Source organism: Limanda limanda, chromosome 4, assembly GCF_963576545.1.
Source record: "Limanda limanda chromosome 4, fLimLim1.1, whole genome shotgun sequence".
Lineage (NCBI taxonomy): Eukaryota > Metazoa > Chordata > Actinopteri > Pleuronectiformes > Pleuronectidae > Limanda > Limanda limanda.
This window is the reverse complement of record NC_083639.1, coordinates 12,731,840-12,746,677: the sequence shown is the minus strand read 5'-3', so window position 1 is coordinate 12,746,677 and position 14,838 is coordinate 12,731,840. Positions and strand designations below refer to the sequence as shown.

The following is a 14,838-nucleotide window of genomic DNA, read 5'->3' as shown; positions in this document are numbered from 1 at the left end:
ATAGGAGTGCCCTGACTGTGGCGTGTCTGATTTAAAAATCAATCACACCCACAAACACACACTGATGGAAGAGGGCACATTTACAAACACAATACATCCTAAATAAAGGTTATATTACTTGCCTACTTGTTATTGAACACTTAATTTAAGATAAAGACTTTTTAGTGTGGGAAGGGACTGAACCCAAATCTAATACGCTAACTAACGCCATTAATTACCCCTGACTGCAGTCCTCGGAAAGATGTTTCTACAATGAGGAGTTCTTCAGTGTGAATCACATCTATTAGAGGAAATTCAAACTTTACCATTTCCCAAATGAACATTAGTTAAACCCCTACTCCACTCAGCAGATATCCAATCACTGCTCTGGACCTGTAACTATAGCAGCTCTGTCAATCTTTAGATTTCCAAACACACTGAAGAATTTAGTTTTTATTCAGTTATTTATTTTTAGCCTTTCTAAACAGAAAACAAATCTAATAGATTAATGTTCTGGGGTTTTGGTCTGACAGCTGTGCCAGCGTCATTAAATAATGAATCTGAAAAAAAAACAATGGAGCTGAAAGACAAGGGAGGCGTGGAGAAATTGTGAGAGGAAAGACGCCCCACTGTTCTGGGAGTTGTCCCCATAATTATCATTGCGAAGAAAACTATACAATTTTCTATTGTTAAAGAAAATGCATTGAAAGCACTTGTGCTAATTAAAGATGCAATATAAAGCGTTTTCAAGTTTTGAAAGACCGAACCCCCTGTCATTTGCCTCACACTACTTTGCCAGGGTCAATTTTGTTTGTTTAGTACCACCAAGATGCTTGGTGTGGTTAAGCGAAACATACCATATACATTCAGTTTTCAACATGAGCTGTTGGGCAAGGAGACATCAAATCTGCTGTAACACTGTAACCTCTTCATACGATCACTCGTAATACATCTGGCCAGATCTGAGACCTGACCTGGCAAACTGCAATAACAGCAATACTATCTGTATCACATCCACAATCTCCAATCTTCGTTTTTGATATAGAAAAACAATCACCATCGTCATTTTTATCATAGAGAGGATATCTGTGAAGATCAAAGTCTCTGACTATCATTCTCAGTGCTCTCTTCATTTGTCATTGTGAGATTTTCTGGATCTTTCCTCCCACTGTTTCTGATGGATTGACCCTGTGATACAAACAGCTAAATTAAAAGTTATGATTCATCATCTCCGGGGTTAGAAATTGACAACTGTGATCAGTGGCTGCAGCAAATAATAATAACTTATTTAATGTAATTTTATTGCTAAGAGTAAAAGACCAACACATTGTATTGTTGGAGTCTTATCTTGGTACCCTCTACTCAGCTTTGACCTAATGATTGACTGATGGATCAACAGGTAACCCCTCTCAGTCTACATCACTGCATTACATGAACCCATACCAGCTGAACGCCTACGCCATGGCCTTGAAGGCTGTCGGGGAGATCATCCAGGACTACGACAGCGACAAGATGTTCCCCGCTCTGGGATTTGGAGCCAAACTGCCCCCTGATGGACGGGTGTCCCACGAGTTCCCCCTGGTGAAGTCACCTTTAATTCATCTGTTAATGGATTTTTATCAGGGTTTATTTGTGCGTTTTATGTGTAACTGAAAAAATTGTGTGTCCAATTTATTGTCTCTATTCTAATTCTAGGATTTTGTGCATGACCTTGTTAAATGACGTCAGATTAAACCAGAAGACTTTGGTTAGGATCTTTTTGCTGCTTTGTTTGATAAATGGTTTTACCCAGACACTGTTATTGATTTACTGTCTGTGTTCCTCCTCTCCAGAACGGAAACATGGAAAATCCCTACTGCAATGGTATCGAAGGCATCTTAGAGGCGTACCACCAGAGTTTAAAGACAGTGCAGCTCTACGGGCCCACGAACTTTGCTCCTGTGGTGAACCATGTGGCCGGGTGAGACACTAATGCAACCTGGTGAATAGGGTCAACTTTTTTGGCCCCATTAAAGTCATATTCGCTGTTTACTAGTAAATGTGCAGAAGTATTTTCAGCTTTATTTTCTTTACAGCAGTCAGGAATCTGTAGGGGTTGCAGCAACTTTCTGGTTTTGTTTGCACACCTCTGTAGCTGTTGGATAATAAACTTTTTAACTCCCAAAAGACAAAATGGCGTCATCCCAACCTCTCTTTTATAATTCATGGGGCCGTTACCATGGTTACCCCGCAGCTCACTAAAGGAGGCAGTGACAGTGCAAAACAACATAAAATCAGTCCTATAACCTCACAATATGGCGTAAACAAGCCATGTTGAATTATGTTATTTTAGTGTCCGCTACAAATCCACCTCCTCTCATACTTCGATTTGTCAAATTTATAAAAGTCATACACACAATGATAAAACAGTAAGAGTCAGGTGAAAATGTTTGCTTCTCATGGTACTCTCATTATGATTTATGCATAATTCATATTTCTATTGAATACTAAAAACACTGGGATAATGATGCTGAAACCTGCACTAATCCTCACCCATTTATTTTAAAGTGTATAGAAAAGGAGCCGGTATTAACTGCTTTTTCAAAAGACCGGCAGACGGGGATATAAATTGATCTATTTATCGTCAACATCAACACTTTAGAAATAATCCGTTTTTGTGCCAACACAGTGTTTGCATTGGCATTGTGATCGTGATCTTCTAAAAGCCTCATGGTATCAAGGATCAAATTAAACACAGCATTTGTCCTTGCTATTATTTTGTGCCCCCGCTTTTCTGACCCAGTGCGCAGACAATATTTGTCCTGTCAGCTGCAATAAACAGGATGTGACATGCTTGGATATGAATTTAGACTTTTAGTTGACAGCTATTGAAAGAGCAGCGAACAGGCCTATAACCAATATACTGACATATCGTTCGCAGTCAACCCAAAAAACCATCCAAACTGTCACATGATGTGAGGAGTTTCTTTCCCACCCCCACCTGTCATTGTCACTGCTCCCCTCAGCGTCTCATTTGTTGAGCCAAAGCCAAACAATTCTCCATCTGATTACTCCAAGGCTTTGTTATAATTAAAAAATGTTATTCTGATAAGATGGAGTCACACAGTTTAAACTGTGGCAGGGAGCCACTGCAGGAATAACACTCCGTTTCTATTTAGCATGTGAATAGGTATAAGTCACGTTAGAGGAGACTTCAATAAAGGTGTTAATCTGTGAATCAAAGTGTGTTAACCAGCTTTGTTTTAACTCGATTGTTTGGTCTTATTATCAGTAGGTTCTCATGAGGCATTTAATGAGTGTGAGCTCCAGTACAGCAATGACAAAGAACATTTTTATTGGATTTGCATGTGATGAGACTGCATGATAAGTAATGTATTGTCATAGATTTAGTTTCTGCATGAGTGTATAGAAATTAGATTTGTTTTAGTCATAGAAATGAAACACCACCCCTACATTTCTGAGCGTGCTTGTGTGTGTGTCTCTAGGTATGCGGCAGCAGTGCAGGACGGCTCTCAATACCATGTGCTCCTCATCATCACAGACGGTGTCATCTCCGACATGGCTCAGACCAAAGAGGCCATTGTGAATGTAAGAATGGGAAAGGGGAGAGGGCTAGAAAGAGGGAAATACCTTTGAAGTGAATGGTGCTCTGAAGCTGAGTACATACACTGACTGAATACAGCCTCTGTCCAGAGGTGACATCCCTGCTGGTTGCCTGGCAACCTTAATGGCATCAACCTTCAAAAGTTACTGCTTCAAACCTAGAACTAGTTTCTTGAGTTTGGCATTTTGACACTTTTCATATGAATTATACATATCATCATATAAAAGAACAATCAACAGAAGACCAACTGGAGTTTTCTATATCAATATATTTTTCAGCATTTTATTTTCATTGAATCAATTAACTCAAAGCACAGGTAGTGCTGTTTTCTTATTGTGAATCAAAGTCTCTCAAACCGGTTCACATGTGTTTTCAAAGTCATATTAAACTTTATTGTCAATTCTGCTATGTGCAGGAAATACACAGGATTGAAATGGTGTTTCTATCTGATCCCTGGTGTTTGCATCAACATTGTAGTGAACATAGTTATGAACTTTAGTGTTTGGAAAGTTATTCCTGCCTCAGTAAATAAAAAAACAATATTGTGCTTTCTTTCTCAGAGCTTTTCCCCAAACTTGTCCTAACTATTTTTTTCTTGCGGCTTTGAATATCAAGGAGTGGGCCTCCTTTCTTTTCCCTGGTCTATTCCTCTTTTCTCCTCCTCAGCCCGCTACAGGCACAGAACTCCCAGCAGACTGGATTTAAAGGGAATTTGCGACTGTTAGTCAAAACATTAGAACAGCCACACCTTCCTTTTAAGATCTTGCCTGCTGCTCTATCTCTCTGCTGCCACTCTGACTGACGTTTACTGCCTGCGCTGCTTTTCCCTGCTACGCTCCACAGATCCTGGGCGTGGGAGGACCCAGTGCTGAGGTTATATAAGTCTTTCCTCAAACTTATTCATTCTGAAAGATATCTTAAACATAGGGTGTACAAATCTGTGCCGACATCTGGAGAGGGTTTACATTAGTGCATACAAGGGGATTGTTATGTGCATTTGTTAAACTGTTGGTATGAGTGGGAAAGTCAAGATAGGAAGCATCTGCTGAACTGGAAAAAATCAGTGTCATAAAATAAACCCACCTAAAATGACCAAGTTTGAGTTTAAATAAAATGGACTCATACTTTGACTTATTAGTTTTGCTCTATGTCCAATCCATTAACATGGAGTAGGTGGGATTTTATGGCTATTGCTGAAGCCAGCCCCCAGTTTGGTTTCCCTGTTGGGGAGCAGTCATGTCGTCCATCTTTATATACAGTCTATGAGTAATACATATAGCAATAATGTTTGCCAGTGAACTGGGGAAAATCCACAGAGGTTTTACCAGCCTCCTCATTGTGGCTGTCATTTGGGGGGTTGGGCTTGACTGCCATCTATCAAATTGGTCTCCCACCTACTAACACAGACCTGTGTGGTAGAACAGAGGTGGGGGGGGGGGGGTTTCAGTCATAACAGAATCTGCTATTCTACTGTCAATAATTCAGCATCCCCCTCCTCTGCTCACAGCCCGGGTCTATCCACCGCCTCGCTCTCTGTGGTGCTATGAGACTCTCTCACTCACAATACAAAGACGTTTGCTGTCTCTCTCCATCTCTTCCTTTCTCTGAGATCTAAATCTCTTTGTCTCCATCTGCTCTCTCCACAGTCCTCTGCTGCCTCTGATTTTTCTCTCCTTTTCATCTTCCACTTGTTATCTGTCAGCGGTTTGGTGTCTTCTCTTTGTCAGTAGCAGGACCCATCAAATACGCACTTCACAATTCTTCCCATTGTATTGGATGCTGAACTTTGTTGTATAAGAGGTAATGAAATACCCGTTGATGTGAAACCAAATTTTGGGAAGTGTCATATCTGTAATAGCGTGCGTGCATTTGGTTTTCTACAGACTTTGTTTGTGTCGTTGTTGATTGCATGTAATAAAGTTCAGCATATTGTACAATGATTGACAGTTTACCACTCCCCATACCTTTCATAAATGTTACTATATCTGTTACGAACTGTAGTTGACTGTGATGGCAGCACACAGCTTACCATTAGAATCATCTGATGACTGACTGATATCACACAGTGGGCTTAAACTGTCACTGGCAAAGTTATTAACAGCTACCTAATTAAACTAATGTTAGCATTGTGAGTTGGTTGAAAATACTGTTTCCATTTTGAAACAAGATTCCTGTAAAAGTACTTAGAAATATGCACGTATGCATTCAGGGTATGCTCAAAGTTGAAGTAAGAGTCACACACACAGGCTAAAAACGATGAGCAAGTGTAATATATGTTGTAGCTTAAGTTTGAGGATATGGTTGAAGACTAGAACACCTAAATGTGTATGCTGTACCTGGGATGGTGGTGAGAGTTAGCAGAAAACTTTACTCTTTACTATTATTATTATTATTAGTAGTAGTAGTAGTAGTATTATTAGTATTATTAGTATTATTATTATTATTATTATTATTATTATTATTATTATTATTATTATGTTATAATATTCTTATCTATATGAATTAACAATATGCACTTTGTTTTTAATGTTAGAACAATGTGGTTTGTTATCCTGTGTTTTCTTATTTATTATTAAGAGTGACGCTGGGTCTGAACCCAACGTCCCCCCCTCTGTCCCTTTTGCCTGGGGCCCCCAAAGTCCCTTCAATTGCTCCAGCTGGTCGCCTGGAACCATTTCAATCTCGTGTAACGCAGCAAAGCAGCCCACATGAACATATGAATGGTTAAACTTCCGTCAGCATTAGACACTCCGTTAGCTCTGTTAGATTCTCAACTACTATGCAGTTCATTTTAATGACATCATGAATGCAATAGTATTATTCATTCAGGTTTACTCACTTTTACACAGCAGAGACACACAGAGGAGACAAAAAAGAGCAGGATTTATAGTTTTATTGGCGTCAAAATTCTTAGGAGTATATTATTTCCAGTGTTTCACAAGAGAATAAATAATTTAGAGATGCTTTAAAGAGGTTTGGAGACGAGTGACACTACAAACCCTAAAGTCTGTAGCTCCCATATTGTTTTGCTTGGAGTTCTGAAATTGCATAGAGGGGTGATGACAAAATTTAGAGGGTATATGATGATGTCCATATCTCTTGCAGGTTGCGTGTGGATGAGTCACATCTTCAAACACACATCCATAAGATATACTTAATGTCACTTATGCAGGTACACCTACCTATCAGAGCATGTACATGCATGACAATTGGGTTCAAGCAGCTCATCCAGAGCAGGTTGCTGGAGTAATGAGTGTTGATTGACACTAGTTTTGTTGTCTCATTAGACTGGATCTCAGCTGTCTGTTAGGTTGACAGGAGGATGGCAAAAGTAGGGCATGGTGGATTGCCAGGTTATTTTTGGTGGCATTTGATGCTCTGATGTGTGGGTATGTCTCCGGATATGCACACGCACACATGTGTCTACAAGTGTGTGTGTGTGCGTGCATGCGCGCGGGAGGACATGCACTGACAGGAGCTGTGTTGAACACTGATAATCGCGCTGATGTGCTGCTGCTCTTATCCCTGTGGCAATAAGAGGTTGCCTGATTTGCCAGAGTACATTTGTCTTGTGCCAGAGATAAAGCTGCACTTGTTATGTGGTCTTTGTGGAAGTAGTGACTGCAGGAAACTCATTAAACATAATAGAAGCTTCTGCATTGAGCATTTATGTTGCCGTCTATCTGGGAGTTTCAACAACAGGCATGAACGTGGGCTGATAGAGAGCAATGGAGTCTCTGTCACTCAAGCAGAATTAAAAGGAAAATCACTTTAGCATTGCCAGTCAACCCCTTTTCAATCATAAGTAGAATTTTCTAATAAATCTGGATTTGCAGAAGTTAACAATTCGCATTAAATGGAAAACCTTGCACAGCATCAATGTTCTGCTACCAGCAAGACTCTAGTGATGCCATTGTTGGTATATTAGTAAGTCCAGCCAATGTGTCAACCACTGGATTAAGTTTTTTGCACACATTTGTCACGGTTTGGATGGAAAGATGGACCCAGATGCAGAGATAGTTAAATAAAAGGGTTATTTAATAAAAGAAGTTCTTTAACAAACAAAACCTAAACACTAACACTAAACAGGTAACAAACAAAACAAAAGGAGTAGCAAACTGGAAAGACAACAGGAGGAACAAAACACAAGTAAGCTTACACTAGGTTCAGGAGACCAGGACAGCAACCAGAAACACCGCAGGAAAAACAGGACAGACAACACCGCAGGAAAAACAGACAATCCGACCGAGGACAAAGGGAAGACAGAGGCTTAAATACACAGGGAAGGGAGGGGCAATTGAACACAGGTGTAACACATGAGGGCAGAGGAAGACAATCACCGACAGGAAGTGAAGACAGAAACAATACACAAGGAACAGACTACAAAATAAAACAGGAAACAGAAACAGAGTGCAACCATGAAAACTCAAACAAACAACAGAGATCTACAAAACAGAAAATACTTTTACAATTAACTTAAACATGCACTAAAGTGCGAGATCCTGACAGTACCCCCCCTCAAGGGCCGGATACCAGACGGCCCAAAAAAAACAAAACAAGAACCGAGACGGGTGGGAGGAGGGGGAAACCGGAGGAGGGAATCCGGGACATGAACAGAGTCCTGGGCAGAGTTCAGGGGCTCAGGAGGGCGGCGCCGTGGCCGCTCAAGGGCAAAGTTATGTTGCTCGGGGGGGCGGCGCTGTGGCCGCTCAAAGGCAAAGTTCTGTGGCTCGGGGGGGCGGCGCCGTGGCCGCTCAAGGGCAAAGTTCTGTGGCTCGGGGGGGCGGCGCCGTGGCCGCTCAAAGACAGAGTTCTGTGGCCCCGGACTTGGTGATAGAACCGGAGTTGCAGCAGCTCGGACCTCTGACGCCGGAACCGCTGTGACGTCTCTGGGGAACCTCCGGCGCTGAAGAGGGGCTAGCACCGGCGCTGTGAGGACCTCAGACGCCGGAACCAGAGTGGCGTCTGCCGGGACCCTCCCGCGTGAGACGGGGACTGGAGCAGGCACGGCGAGGACCTCAGACGCCAGAACCAGAGTGGCGTCCGCCGGGTCCCTCCGGCGTGGGACGGGGACTGGAGCAGGAACTGGAGCAGGCACGGCGAGGACCTCAGACGCCGGAACCAGAGTGGCGTCTGCCGGGACCCTCCGGCGTGGGACGGGGACTGGAGCAGGGACTGGAGCAGGCACGGCGAGGACCTCAGACGCCGGAACCAGAGTGGCGTCTGCCGGGACCCTCCGGCGTGGGACGGGGGCTGGAGCAAGGACAGGAGCAGGCACCGCGAGGACCTCCGACGCCAGAACCAGGATGACGTCTGCCGGGACCCTCCGGCGTGGAACTGGGACAGGAGCGAGGACAGGAGCAGGCACCGCGAGGACCTCCGACGCCGGAAACAGAGTGGCGTCTGCCGGGACCCTCCGGCGCGGGACTGGAACAGGAGCAGGCACCGCGAGGACCTCCGACGCCGGAAACAGAGTGGCGTCTGCCCGGACCCTCCGGCGTGGGACTGGGACAGGAGCGAGGACAGGAGCAGGCACCGCGAGGACCTCAGACGCCGGAAACAGAGTGTCGTCTGCCGGGACCCTCCGGCGTGGGACTGGGACAGGAGCGAGGACAGGAGCAGGCACCGCGAGGACCTCAGACGCCAGAAACAGAGTGTCGTCTGCCGGGATCCTCCGGCGTGGGACTGGGACAGGAGCGAGGACAGGAGCAGGCACCGCGAGGACCTCAGACGCCAGAAACAGAGTGGCGTCTGCCGGGACCCTCCGGCGTGGGACTGGGAAAGGAGCGAGGACAGGAGCAGGCACCGCGAGGACCTCCGACGCCAGAAGCAGAGTGGCGTCTGCCGGGATCCTCCCGCGCGGAACAGGAGCAGGGACTGGAGGTGGCTGGCGCCCAGTTGAGGCCGGAGACGGCTGGCGCCCAGTTGAGGCCGGAGACGGCTGGGGCCCAGTTGAGGCCGGAGGCGGCTGGGGCCCAGTTGAGGCCGGAGGCGGCTGGGGCCCAGTTGAGGCCGGAGGCGGCTGGGACCCAGTTGAGGCCGGAGGCGGCTGGGACCCAGTTGAGGCCGGAGACGGCTGGGGCCCAGTTGAGGCCGGAGGCGGCTGGGACCCAGTTGAGGCCGGAGGCGGCTGGGACCCAGTTGAGGCCGGAGGCGGCTGGGACCCAGTTGAGGCCGGAGGCGGCTGGGACCCAGTTGAGGCCGGAGGCGGCTGGGACCCAGTTGAGGCCGGAGGCGGCTGGGACCCAGTTGAGGCCGGAGGCGGCTGGGACCCAGTTGAGGCCGGAGGCGGCTGGGACCCAGTTGAGGCCGGAGGCGGCTGGGACCCAGTTGAGGCCGGAGGCGGCTGGGACCCAGTTGAGGCCGGAGGCGGCTGGGACCCAGTTGAGGCCGGAGGTGGCTGGGACCCAGTTGAGGCCGGAGGTGGCTGGGACCCAGTTGAGGCCGGAGGTGGCTGGGACCCAGTTGAGGCCGGAGGTGGCTGGGACCCAGTTGAGGCCGGAGGTGGCTGGGACCCAGTTGAGGCCGGAGACGGCTGGGACCCAGTTGAGGCTGGAGGTGGCTGGGACCTGTGAGCCTGCTGCTGGAGAGTGAGGCTTCTGCTATGGATGCCCCCTCTCCAACGTCCACCAACCACAGCAGAACCCTTCTTGAAACTGCGGGGACCACCAACCGCAGAGCTCCTCCACAGGCTGCGGGGTCCACCACGGGCCAGACGGGTTCCCTCGAAGGGGTTAGTGGATGGTGCTGGAGGGCTGCGCAGTGTCCTCAACCGCTCCTGCACCTCCAGGAGGTAGGGGACGTAATGGCTGACCCAGGGACGATCTTTCAGCCAGGCCTCCAACACCAAGATCGCCTCCAGGGTCTCAGCAGTGTCTGAACCTCCCCCCTCCAGCTCAGACACCAAACAATCAAAATAATAAACTCTTTCACACCAAAAACTAATCTCTGCTGGGTCCATATTATGGTCGGATTGTACTGTCACGGTTTGGATGGAAAGATGGACCCAGATGCAGAGATAGTTAAATAAAAGGGTTATTTAATAAAAGAAGTTCTTTAACAAACAAAACCTAAACACTAACACTAAACAGGTAACAAACAAAACAAAAGGAGTAGCAAACTGGAAAGACAACAGGAGGAACAAAACACAAGTAAGCTTACACTAGGTTCAGGAGACCAGGACAGCAACCAGAAACACCGCAGGAAAAACAGGACAGACAACACCGCAGGAAAAACAGACAATCCGACCGAGGACAAAGGGAAGACAGAGGCTTAAATACACAGGGAAGGGAGGGGCAATTGAACACAGGTGTAACACATGAGGGCAGAGGAAGACAATCACCGACAGGAAGTGAAGACAGAAACAATACACAAGGAACAGACTACAAAATAAAACAGGAAACAGAAACAGAGTGCAACCATGAAAACTCAAACAAACAACAGAGATCTACAAAACAGAAAATACTTTTACAATTAACTTAAACATGCACTAAAGTGCGAGATCCTGACAACATTATTGGTGGTTTAATTCAAATGAAGTCAGTGAAAGGTCATAGTGTGATATTTTGGTCCCAAACTGTATCCAACTGATTTTGTGATCACCTTATTTTTTCCTCTTGTGTCAATTTTGTGTGAAATATCTCAATAAATGTAAAGTTTGGTCATCCCTCATATTTTCATCTAATGTCATCAGGTCGAAATTTTATATATATGTCCATTTAACCAAATAATTGTAAAACCGATAACTTTCCCTTTGGACTCATCTATATTAGTGTTGTTTTACACTAATTAGCAGATGATAGCATGCAAAATTGAAATGAGATGAGGACATTATATCTGTATATCTATATCTGATGTATAGCTGGTATACATCAGCACAATATGAGCCTATAAGCATGGAAACATTACCATTTAACTAGTTATCCTCACAGAGCTGCTAGCATGACCTCAGGTTACAGTACAGAATAATTTGTTTGGAAAATACATTGAGGAACATATAATCGTTAGGGCTGAGCGATATGACTTCAAATCAAAATCACGGTTATTTAAAACTTTTAACCTCGGTTAGTATTGATGAACGATAATTTGATATCTATGTGTGTGTGTTTGTGTGTGTGTGTGTATGTGTGTGTGTGTGTGTGTGTTTTTGTGTTCGTCTCTGTTGCTCTTCACACATTTATTTTTCTTATTAATTATCATGATGTTGGGCCATGATTCCGGATCATTCTGGTCACTTGAACCCTGCAACACTTTAAATGTTGGGCTTGTTTAAATATTTTTCTCATCAATTCTAGAGCAAATAAAACAAAGACAAAGTAGACTTCAGTAATGTTCTGATCTTAATAACTTCTGATTAGTGACGGTGTTTACTGTTTATTGTAAATGTGTAAAGTGATGGTAGGTCAGCTGGGGGGTGAGGAGGGAGGACATTGTGCAGGGTAACATAGCACGGTACAAGGTAGCGGGGATAGTATAAATCGACATGTGCAGGATTAAGTCGGTTAGAGATCATAAATGTCAGTTTCGATATATTTTCTGTTAATTGCCCGGCCCTAATCCTCACAATGCAATTCCATCAAAACGTTATATGCTATATTATCAAAAATATGTCCCAGCCCCCACAGGTTTTATATATGTTGGTACCTTCTGCAGTTCCCATTGATTGATTCTATAGATACTCTCGCCTACTGTCTCTAAACAAGGGCGAACAGCTGTGTTATCTGACTTGAGGTGTGGCCAGGAGGGGCTTGGCCGGTGACAGAGGACGGTCGCTGTACTGACTGAAGCTGGCACCTCCTCCTCCACTGCCTCCTCTCCTGGCTCACAAATGCCGTCGTCCATGTCCGTAAGCAGCCGACTGCACTCCATGATGTAAACATGATTTCTCTGTGTAGCTGGGAATTCTAAAGATAAATCTGACTACAACTTGTGAAACTTGTTTATATCAGTAATAAACTTGTCAAAAAGGCTTTACTGCTGATGTTGGCTCTGCCCTGTTGGCTCAGACTCTCGGAGGTTTCATCAGTCAGTTTTATCTCCACTCTCCAGTCAGAGGGCAACGTGTCGTCCCTAGATACAAGCTAGGGCAGCATCCACACGGTTGCTAATTGGATTCAGGAACATAAAACATCTGGGAAATGAAAAGCTGAGACAAAAACTGGTTTCTTCTGAAAATTTCAATTCGCTTTCCTGCCTTTTGATTTTTTTATGTCCTGCCTCAATCTCACAATCGTGTCTCTCTCACTGGAGGGAAAAGGTCATTCAGCTAGTTAAAGGGTGATACGGAACGTTAGTGTGGTTGTTAAATTACGTGGGTGAGCAAGTAACTGCAGCAATGTCTGATTAACAATAATGAGCACAGCTTTTCTCTACTTGCTGAATGATAGGCGTGTGTGTATGTGTGTGTGTGTTCACTTCTACTTTGATTTGTGTGCAGGCTGCCAAGCTTCCCATGTCCATCATCATAGTTGGAGTGGGTCAGGCTGAGTTTGATGGTAAATACTTTGCTCATCACCTACACAATGTAATTTTACAAAAATATTCTCAAACTTTTTATACCATCTACATTAATAAAGTTAGTTAAGCATCAGCGAATAATTGACATTTTAATTAATACACACAGTCAGTCCTCTGGTACTAATTCAGAAAAGCCTCCAAGAGGAAATTTCTGAACAAACTCACATGAGAGAGGAGGTAGGGGAATGTGTAGGTGGATGTAGAAACAAATGGCTGAGGTTAATTGCTGGGTTTGCAGTCTTCAGTGGGGATAATTCTTAATTGCACCGAGACTACAATAAAGGATTTATTAGTTGATTATGCTGGCAATAAAGACACACTGCAACTGCACAGCTCAACATCCTCCCTTTTAGTAATGCTATTGCTGAAGGCATTATTATGATATAAACAACATTTTTACATCAGTAGTAAATCTGTGTTGTCTCTTTGCTAAAAGTATTAAAAAAATATGCCTGTATGTGAATGTGTTTTCTGTGTCTGTGTGTGTGAACTTGTCTTCCAGCTATGGTGGAGCTGGATGGTGATGACATCAGGATCTCGTCCCGAGGGAAACCGGCAGAAAGAGACATTGTTCAGGTGACTGGCTGCCTTTCACAACTCTGACTGTAGATACAGGGAGACCTAAGCAAGTGTGGGGTCAAAGATCCCGAATGTTTTGATCATTTTCTACTACATGTGTAAGGGTTTGGGTGGGAGCTAAATAATACAATTTTGATTTGATGTGACAAATAATCAAAAGATGGAAAACTCCAAAGCACCGGATTAGTAAGGATGAGATCTAATACTGATCCTTGAGCTAATTTTTCTTCCTCACTCACTCCCAAGGGAAGCCTGAGCACAGGCTTAGTGACAGATCAGCATCCTAAAGCTGGCAGGATCTGGGAAATGTTGAGTAAAATCAGGGCTTCAACATGAGCCTTTTGGAATTCTGCATTTAGTTTCATAAATCATACTGATCCATCCACCAAGTAGGTTATGTTTTTGTCTGTTTGTGACTGTATCGATCACCATGAAACCTGGTGGATGAATGCGGTATTGGTCAGGAGAGAACCCGTAACATTTTTGGTGCAGATTTAGATCAGGAATTGTTTTATTACTTTCTTTAAGCTTTGCATTTTTCAAATTTGTATAGATATCTACAAGAATGATCCAAAGGTCTGTTTAGGGGACTCAATTTGTGCAATTTGATGCAGATTCCATTCAAAATCTGGATCTAGTGAAATTAAATGTGGTTTTATTAGGGAATGGTTGAGCCTTGCAGGTATGCACCTTCCACTGGTGGATATGGGAAACCATATAATGTCAAAAATATGTTTGTGTCACAGTTTCTTTTCTGTTTCCTCAGTTTGTTCCCTTCAGGGATTATATGGACCGGACAGGTAACCATGTGTTAAGCATGGCGCGGCTCGCCAAAGACGTGCTAGCAGAGATCCCCGACCAGTTTATCTCCTACATGAAGAGCAGAGGGATCAAACCCAACCCGGCACCGCCCCCGTACACACCACCTGGACACACACACCACCACACACAGATATAAAACACCGGCCCCTGGCTTCTCCCTAAGGACTGACAGCATGCAGCAGCCACTCAGAGTCCAGTGGAAACTCTCTACCTTCTGTTTTTTGGTGCAAACAGGTGTCAACACTCCAGGAAATTGGGTGTTGAGTTTTGTGCCGTATCCTCAGAGTAATTGAGCAGCATTTTTTTATTCATTTTTTTCTGTGATAATTTTATTTGGC

The 14,838-nt window shown here is 44.6% G+C and overlaps 1 protein-coding gene across 2 annotated transcripts in view; it reads left to right on the top strand.

Moving 5' to 3' along the window:
- The window catches only part of cpne5b (copine Vb), a 102,974-nt gene extending 88,338 nt beyond the window's left edge, over positions 1-14,636 (top strand). For both annotated transcript variants that reach the window (XM_061069734.1, XM_061069733.1), the window contains 6 exons: positions 1,379-1,560; positions 1,812-1,939; positions 3,465-3,567; positions 13,020-13,077; positions 13,602-13,675; positions 14,445-14,636. In XM_061069734.1, the coding sequence (XP_060925717.1) occupies positions 1,379-1,560; positions 1,812-1,939; positions 3,465-3,567; positions 13,020-13,077; positions 13,602-13,675; positions 14,445-14,636 (737 nt within the window). The remainder of the gene's footprint in view (positions 1-1,378; positions 1,561-1,811; positions 1,940-3,464; positions 3,568-13,019; positions 13,078-13,601; positions 13,676-14,444) is intronic.
- The last annotated feature ends 202 nt before the right edge of the window (positions 14,637-14,838 follow it).